This window comes from Callorhinus ursinus, unplaced genomic scaffold, assembly GCF_003265705.2.
Source record: "Callorhinus ursinus isolate GAN/ISIS: 27379988/994484 unplaced genomic scaffold, GSC_fseal_2.0 scaffold61, whole genome shotgun sequence".
Classification (NCBI taxonomy): Eukaryota; Metazoa; Chordata; class Mammalia; order Carnivora; family Otariidae; genus Callorhinus; species Callorhinus ursinus.
Window position 1 is genome coordinate 4893382 of NW_027397123.1, and position 17374 is coordinate 4910755.

The 17374-nt window shown below is 54.4% G+C and overlaps 1 protein-coding gene across 1 annotated transcript in view; it reads right to left on the minus strand.

The window, feature by feature from the left end:
• Nucleotides 1-14734, minus strand: part of GPI (glucose-6-phosphate isomerase) — a 24099-nt gene extending 9365 nt beyond the window's left edge. Inside the window, exons 1-9 of the mRNA XM_025854327.2 lie at nt 14530-14734; nt 13143-13233; nt 12729-12797; nt 11282-11401; nt 6964-7047; nt 6692-6838; nt 5668-5739; nt 5149-5193; nt 3890-3943 (exon numbers count right to left, since the gene is read on the minus strand). Of these exons, the coding sequence (XP_025710112.1) occupies nt 3890-3943; nt 5149-5193; nt 5668-5739; nt 6692-6838; nt 6964-7047; nt 11282-11401; nt 12729-12797; nt 13143-13233; nt 14530-14651 (804 nt within the window). The 5' untranslated portion in view covers nt 14652-14734. The remainder of the gene's footprint in view (nt 1-3889; nt 3944-5148; nt 5194-5667; nt 5740-6691; nt 6839-6963; nt 7048-11281; nt 11402-12728; nt 12798-13142; nt 13234-14529) is intronic.
• Nucleotides 14735-17374: the final 2640 nt, after the last annotated feature.

Sequence of the window (17374 nt, forward strand, 5' to 3'; positions counted from 1 at the left end):
GGTCCTCAGACCTCACCTGGCAGGCCAGATCTACCTACCTGTGCTTGCTCGTGGCTCCTGACACTACGTAGAGGGCTAGCTCTGCTTACCTGTACCTCCTCCTCTCAGTTGCTTACAACTATGACATTCGGCTCTTACCTGGACTCAATGTGATTTTTTAGATCTCACTGGACAGACCAAGTGTTATGAACCTGCCCTCGGGGCACCTGGGTGGCTCAGATGGGTTAAGCATCTGCCTTCAGCTCAAGTCATGATCCCAGGGTCCTGGGATCGAACTCCACGTCTGGCTCCTGGCTCAGCAGGGAGCCTGCTTCTCCCTCTCCCTCTGCCTCTCCCCCTGCTCATGCTCTCTATCTCGAAAGAGTAAATAAAATCTTAAAAATAAATAAATAAATAAATAAATAAACCTGCCCTGATCCTGGCGGCACAGACCTTACCTGACAAACCCTGCTGTACACACCTGTGCTTAACTCATATGGACAGTACCGAGGATACAAACCCATGCCAGATACAGACTCTGCAGACCTTACCTGAGAAACTCAATTCCACACATCTGTACCTGACCACAACTCAACAGCCTTGCAAGACAGCTCTACAAGATATGCAGAGGTACAGGTGCAGTTCTGTCTGCCTACCTTGACCTTAACCTAGGAGATCCAGATCTAGGCACTTGCACTCAATCCTGGCTCCTGAGCTCTCACCTGAGAGAGCAAGCCCTATCCTCCTGATGTCACTTCATTACCTCAGAGAGCATCTAAGAGATGGAGTTCTTTCTAGATAAGCCTTACTTACAGGGCCTCCTTAGGCCTTACCTGACAGATCTGGTCTACCTACCTACACCTAAACTCAACGGCGAGACAGAAGTGAACCTAACCATGGCTCTTCAGGTCAACCTACCTCTGCTCACCCTTGGTTTCACAGATGTTACCTGAAAAACTCAGCTCTACCCTCCTACGCTTGGCCCCAACTCCTCAGGTTCAGAATACAAACCAGGGCCCGACCTCAGCAATTCAGACCTTACCTATTCAAGATCCAAAAGTACAAACCTGAATCTCACCTCCCCTCTCAAGCTCCACCTGACAAACCTGTTCTACATACCTGAGCCAGACCCAGAACTCATACACCTTCCAGATACAAGCAGTTCCCCATCCCTCTGCCTGACTCTAGCTTTTGTCTCTCCCCACAGGACCCAGGACCACCTCCAGGATCAAAAACCTGCACATCACCAGAACTGCTAGATACCACCCGAGGGCACAGTTCTCACCTGGAACCAATGATGGATTTCTAGTCCTCACCTGTCAGACTCGGCTATGTCTGCCCTTCTTCAGCTCCGGTGTCCTTACCTGAGCAACCCGTTTCTACCTATATGTACCTCATCTTGGCTCCTCAGGCCTCCCTAAGAAACCTAGTTATAGAGACCTTGTCTGATTCCAGCTCCTGTGACCTCAGACGGACGAGGTTCTGCGGCCCCCTCCCTGCCCCCCCCCGGCAGACTCCCCTGTACAAACCTAACTTGAATGGACACTGCCCTCAGACCAGACTGCTCCTAGCTGCTTACCTCAACCTGAGGGAAAACTGGTGAGAGCGCCTTGGTGCCTGAGGGACTTGGGCCTCAGACATCTCACCCTGTAGACATGGTTCTCTAGGCCTTTATCTACCACAAGCCTCTCGGACTACACCTTACCAATGTAGCTCCTGTCTGTTCCTCACCTGCCCCAACTCCCCAGTCCTTACCTTTTATAACTCAGTGTATTCCTACCTTTTACTCATCTGGACCCCTTGAGCCCCACCCCAGCCAGAACCCAGTGCCAGAACCTTGGGCTGGTTGTAGGTGCTCAGAGGCCTCTGCAACCCCTGAACTCTGCTTATCACACCTGGTCAGGATGCCAAGAGCCAGGTAGCTGACGTGGCTCGGAGGACTACCTACATTTGCCTAATTCTGAGTTTTAATCACCTCATTTAAATAATCCCATTACCTGACACTCACTTTGCAGAACCAGTCGGACAGACCCCAGTGTACACACCTGTCCCATGCCAGGGACTTCAACTCACAGATCCAGGTTAAAATACCTGTATGTGACTCTGGCTCCTTAGACCTTATTTGATAGAACCATCTCAAAATACCTGTGTCTTCCAGAATTCATAGACATCATCAGTACCTTTACCTGTCCTGGCTCCTCCTCAGAACTCACCTGTACCTATCCTGGCTCCTCTTCAGACCCCACCATCCAAAGTCAGCTCTCCAATGTGTGCTAACTCTGGCTAAGCCCTGAGAAACCCCATAATTTACTACTAAATTATTATTGCTGCCTGATCCCGACACGAAGCTACCCCATGACTGACTCTAACTAACCAGGCCTCAGCACTTGTACGTCCCCCACCAGACTGGCCTCTTCTGATCTTACGTCAGAGCCAGCACAATATCCCTATGTCTGTCCTGACCCTCCATCTCGCCTAAGAGATACTAGCTCCAGAAACTTCACCTGTCCCAGGCTTCTCCGATGTCACCTTCTTGATTCAAAACAATATACATCTTCAGGTCCCTCTTCCTGCCACTGTGTATGTGATTTGTCTGGCCTGGCCCAGGAGGCCTTCATTGCGCCCACCTCGGCCACTCAGGCCTCACTATCCAGCCCCAGCCCCACATTCATGCACCCAACTGTCATTCCCAGGCCTTACCTGGGAGGCCTGGGCGTCGCCCTAAGCCGCCCCCCTCCCCATCACCGCTACATGCTAGGCAGTTATGGGCAGTGAGAAAACCCACACAGGGTTTTGGCTAGCAGGAGACCCTCTTGCTCCTGACCACCACCTGTTGAGGCTCCAGATCCCAGAGAAGAGGTAGCAGGTGCCTCCCCTACTTTATCAGACATGCAACATTTGTTAGAAGCTGCCCGATCTCTGTCGACCGGGGTTCCTCATCTGAGCCACAGGATGCAGAAAATGATTTGAGTGACTTCTCGATTCTTCCAAGGATGGCACATAATTAGTCCCATTCTAGAAAGAAGTTAACTCATTACACACAACACATGCCTCAGGACGTTTAGGGCTTAATGTTCCCCCAGACTCCAAGGCCTTTAGTGTTTTCAAAGGAGATTCCATCTGTGAATGCTGCCACCACGCAAACAGCTTCCAGTCTAAAGGCCTGGAAACAGCCCCAATGGGAAAACCCCCAACTGGACAATGGCCTCCCTGGTGCGCCTGCCCCAGACAAGTGTTAGAACAGCGCCCCCTGCGTTCCCAGCACCCACACAGCCGGAGCCCTTTTTCCAGGGCCAGCCGCAAGGCAAGGTCCCACTTGCTGCCTGACACCAGCTGTGGCTGTGGCTGTAGCAGAGATGAGTCCGTGACAAACCCCCCCCCCCCCCCCCCCGAGTTAGACTGGCCCCGGCTCGGCCTCTCAGGCGCGGTTTGCTCTGCAAGCTGCCTGACAAGCACCCAGGCAGGCCCCAGGCCCGGCGCCTCCTCTCTGCACCTTGCAGCTGTTCCCGCACCTCCTGACCGGGCCAGCCCAGTCACACCTCCTGCCTCACCCTGCCCTGTGGCCTTTAGAGACGGCGGCTGCAAGTTCGGAGAAAGGCCATCACTGAGAATAACTCACAACCTCAGTTTAGTGAAGGGGGGAAGGGTGCTGCTGGCAGACACCCCGGGGAGTGCTGGCCGGGCCTGCAAGCTCAGCTCGCCCTGTTGGAAGTGGAGTCCCCCTCCCGACGGGGCTGGTCCTGCCCCACAAGCCTCCCTGAGGGCCTCTCAGCCCTTCCCAAAGCTAGGCATGCAGCAGGTGCTCAACAAAGGTTGACCTGACCTCACAGGCCCCTCATCTGTGGCACGGTGGTCATGCCTTGACCCAGGACACATAATTCACCCAGCGCAAGGAAGTGCCTTTACTTACATCCCAGAACTCGAACATGTTTTGAGGGTCAATCCCAAACTCCTTCACTTTGGTCTAAAAAGGGGCAAAGGAAGAGAAGGAAGAAAACCTACGTTAGCCGGATGAGAACTGGAGCTCTAGGGTGCCAGGCGTCACGCTGTCCATGCTGCGGATGGACGGGGTGGGGATGGAGCGGCCTGTCAGTCTAGGGCAGGAACCGGCAGCGGCCACCCCCAGAACTGGACACGAGGCCAGTTCCCATCCAGCAACACCCGCGGCCTGGTGCCTGTGAAGCCCCTCACACTGCCCTGCGAGAGCCGCCGCCTGTACCTGTCGGGGTAGAGACACTGACCCATGCAGGACATATGGGAAACTGAGCCCAAGGCTGGAGCCCGAGCAGAGGGTGGGCCACCTCCCAGGCCAGGTGTCACCCAGCCAGGACACCTGTCCAGCCCTTCCAATAGCAGAGATGGGGACTCTGCCCCAGGAAGCCTTCAGGAGATAACCGATCCTACCCCTCGGGTGCCCTGTCCCCTGGGCAGACAGGGTCAGCGACCCCCTTATGCCGTCCCTAAGGAGGAGACGCCTTAAGACGTCCTCCTGTCTCCCCTCCCTGGGCAGGTCGGCACTGGAGGCAGGGGTGGGGGTTGGACAAGAGGGGCAGAGCTCGGGGAAGGGAGTGGTCAGGACAACCTGGGAGTGGTTCCAGGTCTGACACAGCGCCGTACAAAGCCCACCACACAGCAAGTGCTCACCTGGTTTGTGACCCCGGGCGCACAGCTCCGCCCCGCCCCACAAGCCCACCCCACACCTCACGCAGCCTCAGGCCAGGAGGACCGGGACAACTGGCTGGCAGGGGACCGCGTTCTCCCAGCTCCACTGACTCCTGCAGTCACCGGGCAAAAAATCCTTCAGTGGGGCTTAACCTCCTTATGTAAGAAATGGGATGTACCCCCACCCCTACCCCACACATCCCATGCGGGGAGAGGCCAGGGGCAGGCTGGTAGAGGCCAAAGGAGGTCATGTGTGTGGATATGTGTGTTCTGGATATCAGTCAGGCCTGGGAGGTGGACGCAGCCAACCGGATCCCTCTTTGGAGCTACAGAGATTTGATGGGAGGATGCAAAAGGGATGGTTTGCAGCTCACATCCCTCACAGGCAACCGACCCTTCTATCCCATCAGCAGAGCCAAGATCCCCAGATCTGCGAACCACAACTCAACTTGAATATATTCTGATAGGCCATGACCAGGACGTCTGCGAGCCCACATGGGCACTTACCGTGTTGGTAGACAGGGCAACAAAGTGCTTCGCAACTGCAGAAGGCTACAAGAGACAGAGCCAAGTTACACCAAACCCATCCCAGGGGGCCACCCGAGGGTAGTGAGCCTCCCATCTCTGGAGAAACCGAGGCCCTGGGTGGGACTGATTATTCCCAGGCCTTGGCTCTGAGGCTGTTAGAGGAGCCCCATGTCAAGGTCAAGAGAACAAAAGAGGCAGAGGCCCACCCTACCTCACAGGCACACAAGGCCCAGGTTCCCTCCCCTGTGAAGTGGGTGTGGCGGGGGGTAGAGAGGATCCTCCCCGGGGCCAAGGGACCTTGAAGTGCCTTCAGCTAGTTTGAGCAGGTTCTGGCACATCTGACTTGTCTGGGACTGGCAAAGCCAAGTGCCTAAACTGGAAAAAGCAGGCACCAAGAGAGGCTGCCTCATGCTGCCAACTTTGGGAGAAACAGGCCAACAGCACTGGGCCTGGCCACTCACGTGGGTGGGCCGGCCCACCACCCACCCCAGCACTCACTTCCTTGGCCGACAGGAGAAACCACTCCTTCGCCGTCTCCGCATTCGTAATGGTCTCCTGGGTGGTAAAGGTCTGCGGCCAGGAAGTACAGCAGTCGGTCCCAGCTCGGGCTCCGTGTGGCCTAGAGCCGGGGCCCAGTGACCGAGGCCATGGGGGTGCCCATGAGCAGTGACAGTCACCCCACATAACCTCTACCCACCTGTCCACACAGCCACAGTGAGTGGCTGTGTCTGGGGCACGGGCCTGGAAGGAGTAGTACCACCATCCTGGGATTCCAGGACCTCACAAGCAGAGGAAGAGGAATCCTAGTAAAAGCCACAACCCCGACCAGCGGCCCATTCCTCCACCACAGGTCAAAGGCCAGAGCATCTGCTGTGGCCACACTTGGGGCTCCCTTCAGCCCAGGCTAGGCTGTGATCTCAGAATTCAGGTGGAATTCTTAATATGTTATGTGCACCAATGTGAGTAAACAGGACGTAAATGACAACAGACAAAACCCTTACGTTATCTGGGCATGGCTCTGCGATCAGAAAGGAGTAGACATTAAGCACAGAGGTCTCAGAAAGACAAGAACAGCCCCAGGTTGGGCACAGATCCCAGAAAGCAAATGGATGTGGCCTTAAAATGAAGGTTCTAGGGCGCCTGGGTGGCTCAGATGGTTAAGCGTCTGCCTTCGGCTCAGGTCATGATCCCAGGGTCCTGGGATCTGGTCCCGCGTCAGGCTCCCTGCTCCTCGTGAGCCTGCTTCTCTCTCTGCCTCTCTCTCTCTCTCTCTCTGTCTCTCATGAATAAATAAATAAAATCTTTAAAAAAAAAAAAAATGAAGGTTCTAACTGACTAGTTCAGGCTTCCATCAGGAAACTGTGTTTGCCACCTGCCAAGGAACAGTCTGAGGGCAGCGGGGCTGGCCCGATTGATCCACAGAGCACAGTGAGCCCGGGGATAGCGGCAAAGCATCCACCCAGCAGCCCCCCGCCCCGTCCCACCCAAGGCTGGGGAGCCAGGCCAGGACCAAGGCCCATACCTTGGAGGCAATGATGAACAGGGACGACTCAGGGTTCAGAGTGGCCAGAGTTTTGGAGATGTGGGTCCCGTCGATGTTGGAAACAAACCAGACCCGGGGACCTCCTGAAGAGTACGGCTTAAGGGCTTCAGTCACCATGAGGGGTCCCTATGGGGAGCCGCCACATCAGAAAACAAGATTCCAGGGCCCAGAGATGGGGAAGCCAGGTCTTACCCTGGAAAAACCAAGGCTCTGGGTGGGCCCCCTCACCCCATCCAGGGAATCCTCCTCACCAGGTCAGAGCCGCCAATGCCGATGTTAATGACGTCCGTGATGGGCTTGCCTGAGTACCCCTTCCAGTCACCACTCCGGACTCGCTGAAACAGAGTGGGGGGGCATGCGTTCAGCCCAAAACCCCCAGGATAAACCATTGCTCAAAAGCACCCTCGCACCTCAGGCCCAACGTCCAGGTGTTCGCAGGGGCCTCCTGAGACCACACCGGCAGCTCCCTGCCGCGCTCACCCCCAGTTAGACCCCATTTCATCATTAGCAAAGTGGGGGACACCCCCACCTCTCAGAATTCACAAAACAAAGGCAAACTCTCAGCAGAACCTAACGTATAAGAGACCAAGAAATGTGAAAGGCCAACTACTGGGACTGGTCTGTGCCAGGGACAGGGCTATCAGACATGCAGCCAGCCCCTACAGGGACCCCACCGATTCCTGTCTCCTGGCATATTTTCCCCTCCGTATAGCACCCCCAAGCTGAATAAGGCCGACCTCTGCACCCACTGGGATACAATAACCCGTTAGTCATGTTAAAGGAACGGCCTGGCTTCCTGGTGCTTACAATAAAATGCAAGAAAAGAGAAATAAAGGAAGAACTTTCAAGCAAACAAACAAAAAAAGTCAGAGGGGCGCCCAGGTGGCTCAGTCGGTTAAGCACCTGTCTTAAGCTCAGGTCATGATCTTGGGGTCCTGGGAGTGAGCCCGGCTTCCAGCTTTGCATTCAGTGGGGCGTCTGCTTTTCTCTCTCCCTCGCTTCTCCTCCCTCTCATGCTCCCTCCCCTGCTCAGCGGGGAGTCTGCTTCTCCCTCTGCCCCTCCCCCCAATTTGTGCACGCACGCTCTCTCTCAAATAAAAAATCTTTAAAAAAAAAAAAAAAGCCAGGAATTGTTGGGTTTAGAAATTCCCAGCTTCTTTAGGCAACAAGAGATGCTAAAATTAAGAGATAGCTCCTTGGCAAAGATCAAACACAGGAAACTATAACAAGAAGCAAAGTATGAAGGGGAAGCAGAGGATGTAGCTATAAAACCTTCCTTTCCTTGCACCTCCGAAAGACCTAAGGTGGTAACACAGAAAACATTTTGGTCAAAGATGAGGCTTCTGGGGCGCCTGGGTGGCTCAGTCATTAAGCGTCTGCCTTCGGCTCAGGTCATGATCTCAGGTCCTGGGATCAAGCCCCGCATCGGGCTCCCTGCTGGGCGGGAGGCCTGCTTCTCCCTCTGCCACTCCCCCTGCTTGTGTTCCCTCTCTCGCACTCTCTCTCTCTCTCTCTCTCTCTCTCTCTCTCTGAAAAAAATAAAAATAAAAGAAATGCAGGAACTGCTATTTTGTACCTAATTTATGTGATGAGGCTCTTGACTTCTGGCTGATACTGTAATGGGATATGGCCTTAGGAGAAGGTGAGGAGGGTACTCCCCATGTGGAAGGAACATGTATCACTGGGAGCCTGAAGGCAAACTATGCAGCCAACTTCCAAGATGGTTCCCAATGGTCCTCACCTCTTGGTATTGCATTCATGTCCTTGTGCTGTCCCCTCCTACTTTGATCAGAGGTGACCTGTACAACCAACAGGGTATTACAGAAACGACAGATGTAATTTCTGATGCTAGTTCAAGGTAATAAGGGACCTTGAGGCACTCTGCCTTGCTAAGCTCTCTTGGATCACTCATTTGAGGAAATCAGCTGTCTTGTGATGAGGACACTCAGCCTGTAGAGAGGTCCACAAGGTAAGGAACTAAAGCCTCCCAAAAGCCAGCACTAACTGCTAGTGAGTCATCCTAGAAGCGGATACTCCGGGCTCCATCCATCAAGCCTTCAGGGGAGAGCTAACTTTGGCCAACATCTTGTCTACAACCTTAGGAGACCAGAACCAGCCTGCACAGCCACGGCCAATCCTGATCCACAGGAATGTTGACTTTTGTTGACAGACGCTAAGTTTTGGAACCATTTATTACACGTCAATAGAAAACTAGTAAACAGATCTTTTCCAAAACCAGTAACAGCCAGCAACGTTTTTTGTTTGTTTTTTATATATAAGGCAATCAATTGCCATGGGAAATTTTCCATCAATACAGAAATAAAGTTGCTCAGCTTCTCAACCCTTTAACCTCACCATTAAACTTTTGGTACAATAAAGCATCCCAGAGAAGAAAACTGTAGGTCTTTAATAGGATTACACACACCCTTTATTTGACCTGATGGCGTTTTACGACACGTGCCCGTTCGGCAACTTCCACTTTCAACTTGATAGCACAACCTGCACAGTGTGGCAGCTCAATATAACCATAGCTCCCTCATACCTGCCGGTGCCTGGGACTACACTGTATGAACATATGCTGATGTCACTAATCAGTCCTCTGATAAATGGGCTCGAGTTGTGTGTTTAATTTTAATTTTATTTTTTAATTTTATTTATTTGACAGAGAGACAGTGCGAGAGAGGGAACACAAGCAGGGGGAGTGGAAGAGGGAGAAGCAGGCTTCCCGCCGAGCAGGGAGCCTGATGTGGGGCTCGATCCCAGGACCCCGGGATCATGACCTGAGCCGAAGGCAGATGCCTAACGACTGAGCCACCCAGGCGCTCCCCGTTTAATTTTTAAATAAATTCTTTTTAAGATTTTATTTATTTATTTGAGAGAGAGAATGAGAGAGAGAGAGAGAGCATGAGAGGGGGGTTGGGTCAGAGGGAGAAGCAGACTCCCTGCTGAGCAGGGAGCCCGATGTGGGACTCGATCCCGGGACTCCAGGATCATGACCTGAGCCGAAGGCAGTCGCTTAACCAACTGAGCCACCCAGGCGCCCTTAAATAAAATTTTTTTAAAGATTTTATGTTTAAGTCATCTCTACACCCGACGCGGGGCTCGAACTCATGACCGAGATCGAGAGTCACACGCTCCACTGACTGAGCCAGCTAGGCGCCCCAAGCTCAGGTTGTTTTTGATTTCTACCACTATAGACAAGATCATGGTGAACATCCTCAACCCAACCTTGGCGAACTTCTAAGAGCACAGCCACTGGGGAGTGTTCCTTACGTGTAACTGCTGCCACTCAGTAGCATTTTTTGAACTATAAATACCCCATTCGCCTGAGTCAGATATCCTGCAGCCAGCCATAAGGGTGGGCTTTCCTGGAAATAGCTTCCCAGACAGCCAGGACCATGCTCTCCACACAGCCGACCTGAGCACGCACACGTTCGACGAGCTTCTGACGCACGTCAGCTCCACCACTCGCCACCAAAGGCTGGGAAGGCCCTTCCCTGCACCTGGTACACAGGTACTGACCAGCGTTAAGGGACATTCTGGAATCCAAATTCCCACCGGGCTGCCAACCCTTCCTCACCCGCGGAAGTCCCACTCACTTGGCTATCAGGACTCCAGGATTGATGGTCAGATCACTTCTGCCGTCTGAGGTCTGAAGTGGCTCTGAGCCAAAGCAACCAGACTTGGACCAGCCACCGGCAGGGGCCGCTGGTCCCAGGGACAAGCGGCCCAGAGCCCAGATTATCACTCCCAGAGCATGCAGAGCCCATACGTACAATGTGCACGTGCACACACATCACCCCTGTACCCCAGGCTTGAGGACGGCCCCTAACCCTTGCAGAATCACCCCTGGGACAGACACTGAGGTAACAGTGGTTGACATGGGGAGATCGCTAGCTGGTCTCTGAGGCAATCCCTACACCACCACCCCCCAACAGGAAAAGGGGGCACGGTTATGAGCACCAACATGGACCCAGGGACATTTTTTACTTATTTATAAGTACAAATAGGCTGCAGAAGAGCAGGTAAAAATGAACCTGTGTGTGTGAATGCATGTGCACACGTGTTTCAAAGAGGAGGACGCAAATGTACACACATAGCACACGCACAGGAAGCTTTCAGAAGATCTCACAGGAAACCCTATAAACGCTGCTCCTGGAGAGCTGGCTAGGGATACGGCCAAGCAAATGTTAACACGTTGATTTTATCTAGTTTCAGCCTAGAAAAGGAAGGCATATCGCTAAAGAGATTAGAAAAAACAAGTCTCTCCCCTACTATCCCACCTCTCAGGGGCCTTGCTTTTCTTTTCGGATCTCCCGTCTGGCCGGATGGTCACCGTGAGCCCACAGGTGTCTGGAGTTCAGCAAAGAGGCTGCTCTGTGGCCGCCCGCGGTAGGTTCCCTCACCACAGGGGCAGGGAAATTCCCTCAGAACACGGGGTAATCCCGCAGACCGCCTCCACCTCAGGCTGCAGCGAGGCCGTGGGTCCTCTCCAAGCAAGGCCCCCAGATTCCCAGACCCATGCCCACATGCGCGGCCAAGGGCATGTCCAGCGCAGCAGCGGCCTACCTGGCAGAAAGACTTCATCTTCTCCAGGACCCTGTTGACCTCTGGCATCACATCCTTGCCATCTACCAGAATGGGTGTGTTTGCCCGGTTCCGCAAGGCCACGTGCAGCACCGCCCGATCCTGGGGACGACAGTCAGTGCGTGAAGACCCCCACCCCAGCGCAGCCACGCCTGCTGGGGCGCTGAGGGCCTGGTGCAACATGGCCCTCACTCCACTGGACACGCACCCCCGAGGTCTACTGACAGTCACAAGGGGAGGGAGACCAGGAGAAGCCCAGGACAAGCCCAGAGGGCTCCTAGCTGTTCAGGGCATGAAAAGCTAGGGAAAGAGGAACAGAGTAAGCAAAGGCAGAGAATGGGGACAACACAGCAATAAACAGCTTCAGAGGACCAGGGTTCATTAAGGCTGGTCTCATTGTCTCCCTGAGAGTACATGGTGTCTTTGCTGGCCCCTTCTAAAAAGTACGCCCACCCCCCTGGATGTGGAGCAAAGCAGGCAACTCGAACGGCCCTCACCAAGCAGCCCCATCATGCTAACTGCCAGAAACCAAACGCAACTGTAGGCCTGTGACAGGTGCCAAGAAGCTGGCCTTGTCATGTGAGAGCAACAGTCCCATCAAGCTGAAGCCGGGAGAGGAGCCCTTGAAGGAGACAGATCTAAAGACTCCAGGTGGGCAGGAAAGGGATGGTCGCTGGACTCCAAACCAAGGAAAGGCCCACTAAGGTGGAGACCTTCACGCCACTCTGCCCAACCTCACTCCTGTCCCCCATTCCATAGGAAAATGCACTCCTCCAGGAAGCCCTCCTTGACTGCAGCCTCCCTCAGCCTAGCCCAGCGGCGAGACAAGTGGAGTTTGAAACCTCTGTCTCTTACAGATATGACGTCTCGGGTAAGTGATTTGCCCTCTGAACCTCAGCTTCCTGGGGTGTAAAAAGAGGACGCTAGCCCTGTGAGGAAGAGACTCTGAGCACCCAGTGATTATTATGCCTCCAGGCTGCCACAGCAATTCAGGAACAGGGCCCCCAAGCCCTGGCCTCATCGCTGCTTCTTACTGACTCATACCAGAGAGGAACCTGAGCTTATGTCCTAAGATTCCTCTTTTCACTAAAAAAAAAAAAAAAAAAAAAAAAAACCATGCAGCAAAGATAGCCCAGAGGTAAGTTTTCTAAGAAGCCGTCTTCCTGCAGGCCTGAGACGTGCTCTCCCCAGGTAGACACTGGGAGCCATTCCACGTTCACCAGATCGAGACAGCCAGTCCCGGGGAGGATGCACCCCACGGCCCTGCAACCCACCCTAGGAAACAGGCTTTCATGCCCCTCGTTAAGCAAAAACGTTGCTTAAGAGGAGAGATGAAGACACAGTGTGATGCTGTCAGTCAGATGAAACCCAAAGGGAAGGAAGAGGCCCTGAAGGGTAGGCAGCGTCTGCCATCCACAGGCCAGCTCACCTCTGTGAAGTTGATCTTCTCGCCGCTGAACATGTGCTCCCGGGCAGCCTCCACACCCCTGGACTTGGCCTGAGAAGAGAAGATGCTAAGGCCTGATCCCCATCCACACAGGCGACCAAGAGCGCAGGCCACAAGCTCTGGGCTTGATGCGGCCTCCAGTGGGGCTGACAGATGGCTGCAGCCTGCTGCCCTCCCCCGCTGCCTGCAAAGGGTCTGCCCTGGGTCCCCTGGGATGCTGCTCAGAACCTGAGCCAGGGGGCAGGAGCTCAGAGCCCTACGTTGGCACAGAGGCAGTGACCGAGGTCCACCGAGAGAAGGAACTAAAGCTGCTCAAGGACCCTGGGGGCTCCCAGGAGCCCAGCTCGCTTGCCAAGCCGTGGGTCACAGGTCAAGCCCCCCACAGCAGAACATTACCAGGTCCACCAGCATCTGCATCACAGTTTCGGTCACAAGGTTCTTTGAGTAATCCACCAGAATATGCCCATGGTTGGTGTTCAGGTTCAAGCTGCAAAAAGATGGCAGAAGCCAATGGCCACACCCCAGTTCTCCCCTGCCTATTCCCTGACCAGAGCTGCATTCAGAAAAAAACATCCCGGGCGCCTGGGTGGCTCAGATGGTTGAGCGTCTGCCTTCGGCTCAGGTCATGATCCCAGAGTCCTGGGATCGAGTCCCGCATCGGGCTCCCTGCTCTTTGGGAGCCTGCTCCCTCTGCTTCTCTCTGTCTCTCTCTCTCTCTCTCTGTCTCTCATGAATAAATAAATAAAATCTTTTAAAAAAAAATAAAAATTAAAAAAAAAAGATTTAAAAAGAAAAAAGAAAAAAAGAAAAAAACATCCTCCCTGAGCCACACCCCAAACAAGCCTCAACTGCCCAGCACAGTGGTGGTGTCTGTCACCTGTCTGCCCACCAGCAGCGGCAGCATAGTGAAAGGGACCATCCTCACAAAAGGGAGGTGCAGACCCCTCCTGAGGAGCCATTCCTCTGCTAAACCAGCGAAGACAAACAGCTGGGTGCACAGCCCCTGCCTAGCCAGGGGAGTGACCATTCCCTCCTAGAGCCTCCACGCTGCGACTCTCTCAAGAAGGACTCAGAAGGCAGGGCTGGCCATGGGGACTTCCTGTCCGGAGCCACAGACGCCCCCTCCCCAACACACCCTCACCAGTCACCAGAGCACCCCGAGATTCCTGCCCCCCCCAAGATTTCCTCCAACAGACTCCTTTCCATTTCCTGGTCGTTCAAAGGGCTCCACGCCGAGCCTCCTTCGCAGAAATCATGCCCCCTCATCTCCACCCTTCCCCCACGGCTCCCTGCAAATCCCCCAGGCCTGCGCAGCCTGATCGCACCCCGCGGCCGTCCCCACCCGCTCGGGGCCAGGAGCCGGGGGAAGGCGACAGCCCTTTCCCCGCCTGCTGCGTCAGCGAGGGCCCCTGCCCACAACTGCGGAAAGAGTCCCTTCTCAAATGGCAGGGGCTGGGAGGACGGGGGCGGGGGGGGGCGACAAGAGGTGGAGAGAGAGATGCCCCTGCAGAGAGACTCAGCCGCGGAGGAGCCGGCTTCTCATGACTAAGCAGCGCGGGTTCCGAGACCTCCGGCGAGCCCGCGAGCCCCCCAGGAACCTCCTTCAAGGAGGCGTCAAGGACGAACGGAGGCCTGGGCCCCGATCCGGGGCCGGGGGCGGCCGAGGACCCCCGCCGAGGACCGCCGGCCGCGCCGTGCCCACCCCGGGCCTGCACACCTGACCCCGTGCGCCCGGATCCCGCTCCCGCCCGTCCGCGCCCCGCCTGTGGCCCCGCGCGCGCACCTGAAGTGGCTGAAGCGTTCCTTGTCCCCCTCGAAAAGGCGACGCAAGTTGAGGTCAGAGCCGTGCTCGCGGTACCATTTCTGCAGCTTCTGGAACTGCGGACTCTGGGTGAGCGCGGCCATGGCGACAGCAGCGGGGTACACGGGCTCGGACGAGCTTGGAGGAGGAAGAGAAGGTGGGCGGCGCGCAGCTAGCGGAGACCGGGTGCGCGCAGCGGCCTTTATGGCGCAGGCGCAGCGTCCGCCCCGCCCCGCGCCCCCCCCCGTCCGCTGTCCGCGCCCTCGGGGCGACCTTGGCAGCATCTGCAGCTCTAGGGCCTTAGCTTGTCTCTCCTTGCAACAGGTCGGCCTGTTTTTTTTTAATATTTTAAGTTCGACGTTGTGCTTTGAAAACCCAGTTACTTGGTCGGCCAGCCTATGACTGGAAGTGACTGCGGGAAAGAGGCCGAGCTCCCCATGCCCCGGCTAGCTTCCTTCGTCCATTCATTCATTCAGCACCTTCCACATCCCAGGTCGTGCTCCAGGTGTTGAGGATACAAAGTGATAAATAAAATATATGGGGTGGGGTCAGAGGCTGGTAGGTATTACTGACAAAAGGAAAGCTCGAAAGGGTGATGGGAATTGTGGTTGCAATTTTTTTTTTAAGATTTTATTTGAGAGAGAGAGCATGAGCGAGAGAGAGAGAGAGAGAGAGAGAGAGAGAGAGAGCAGGATCAAGGGAGAGAGGCAGAGGGAGGGGGAGAAGCAGGCTCCCCGCTGAGCAGGGAGCCCAATGTGGGGCTTGGTCCCAGGACCCTGGGATCATGACCCGAGAGCGGAAGGCAGACGCTTAACCCACGGAGCCACCCAGGCGCCCCAGGGTTGCAATTTTGAATAGAATGGCCAGGGGAAATGACTAGTAAGGTGACTTTTTGAGCAAAAACCTGAAGAAGGTGAGGAAGTCAGCCAATTAGATGTCTGGGGGGAAAGTGTTCAGGCAAAGGGAAGAACAACTGGAAAATTCCCCTGCGAACATGCTCAGGTGTTTCAGAAGCAGAAGGAGGCACATGTGGCTGGAGTGGGGTGAATGAAGGAAAGAGAAGTTGAGGTCAGAGAGAGAAGGAAAGCAACAAAACCACATAGAACTTGTAAATCCAGGTTGCCTGGGTGGCTCAGTCGGTTAAGAGTCGGCCTTCGGGGGTGCCTGGGTGGCTCAGTCATTAAGCATCTGCCCTCAGCTCAGGTCATGATCCCAGCATCCTGGGAGGCATCAGACTCCTTGCTCAGTGGGGAGCCTACTTCTCCCTCTCCCTCTGCCTGCAGCTCCCCCTGCTTGTGTGCTCTCGCTCTGTCTGTGTCAAATAAATAAATAAAATCTTAAAAAAAAAAGAACTTGTAAGTCCTTGTGAAAACTTTGGTTTTCTGAGAGAGATAGGAAGCCATCGAAGGGTTCCAAGCAGTAGAAGGACATTATTTGACAAGGCTTACAAAGGATCAGACCTACAGGGTAGCAGGAATGGAAGTAAGGACAACAGATAAGACGCTACTGCATCAATGCAGGCCAGGGAAGAAGGTGACTGGGTCAAGGTAGTAGGAGTTGGGCATGGTGATCTAGACACACTGAGTGAAGAACTGAGAGACAGAAAAAGAACAGTCAAGGTAACATCCAGTTTTTAACGCAAGTCCCTGGAAAAATGGAATTGTCCTCACATCTTGGAGAGATGAAAGTTCTTTTTTGGGGGGGAGATCACAAAATCTGTTAGAAATCTAAGTGTAGGTATTGAATTGGGTATTTCTGACTGGAGTACGGGGAGAGAAGGTTCGAGCTGGAGGAAAAACTTGAGAGTCATCAGTGGATAGATTGCATTTGAAGTCAGGAGCCTCGGTGAGAGTCTGGATGAGACAGTATATATGGCCACAGAGGAGCAGAGGTCCAAGAACTGGGCGCCCGAATTGAGCTTCTCCATTGTCTGCTTCCCCTAGAGAGGCCAGCCACCTGGGAAGGAGCCCTGTCCTGCTGCCACCCCGGCCACCTCCCAGCTCCATGGAGTCAGTGCCCCCTCTGACCTCTGCAAATGGCTTTTCCCTTCCTGCCCAGGAATATCTGGGGTCCTAAAGATGCAGGAAGAAAATAGAGGGAGGCTGAAGACTGAAGAAATGAGGGGTCAATAGGACTTTGCAGGGAGCCGCCCTGTCCACACGGGCCCTTACACACCCAGAGTTTTGAGTCAACTGTCAACTCTGAAATGTAACTGAACTTCCCATACTCAGCACACCCCTGACAGCACTGAATGGCATCTGTTCTCCTGGAGTCCCTGAGAAATACTCCAACCAGAGTTTCCCAGGCAAGCCAGTGACTTGTCTACACAGAATAGCATGTCCCACCGCTAAACCCTGTGTTTCATAACCTCATCCAAAAGGAAGGTCAGCCTCAGTAGCCACCGCCCCATCATCACTTGCCCTGTGATTCCTCAGATGACCCTAGCCCAGCCGTAGCCACTGACTGCCTTTTTCTAGTAGGCTCTTTCTGGTGACCACAGTGGACGTCTGTTGTCTTTATCCAAAACCACTACATCCCACTCCCGTGTCTCTTTCTTTGCCTCCCCGACTGCATCAGCATGACCTAAGTCAGCCAAACAAGTACCAGCAGGAGAAGCTCAGTTTTGTGTAGTGTTAAGTTGCCCCTTCTGGAAGAGTAGGCCGGAGGATCAGTCCGGTCTGAAGGACAACAATGCAGAGAGCAACCCCCAGAGAGATGCCAGAGTCAACTTCACAGGGCCCGAGTTCCTGGTGCCAGGCCACCTCCGTCTGTGGCTGGAGCATAAGTCAGTGATTTCCCTTAGTGTTGATGTTGTTTGGAGCTGGGC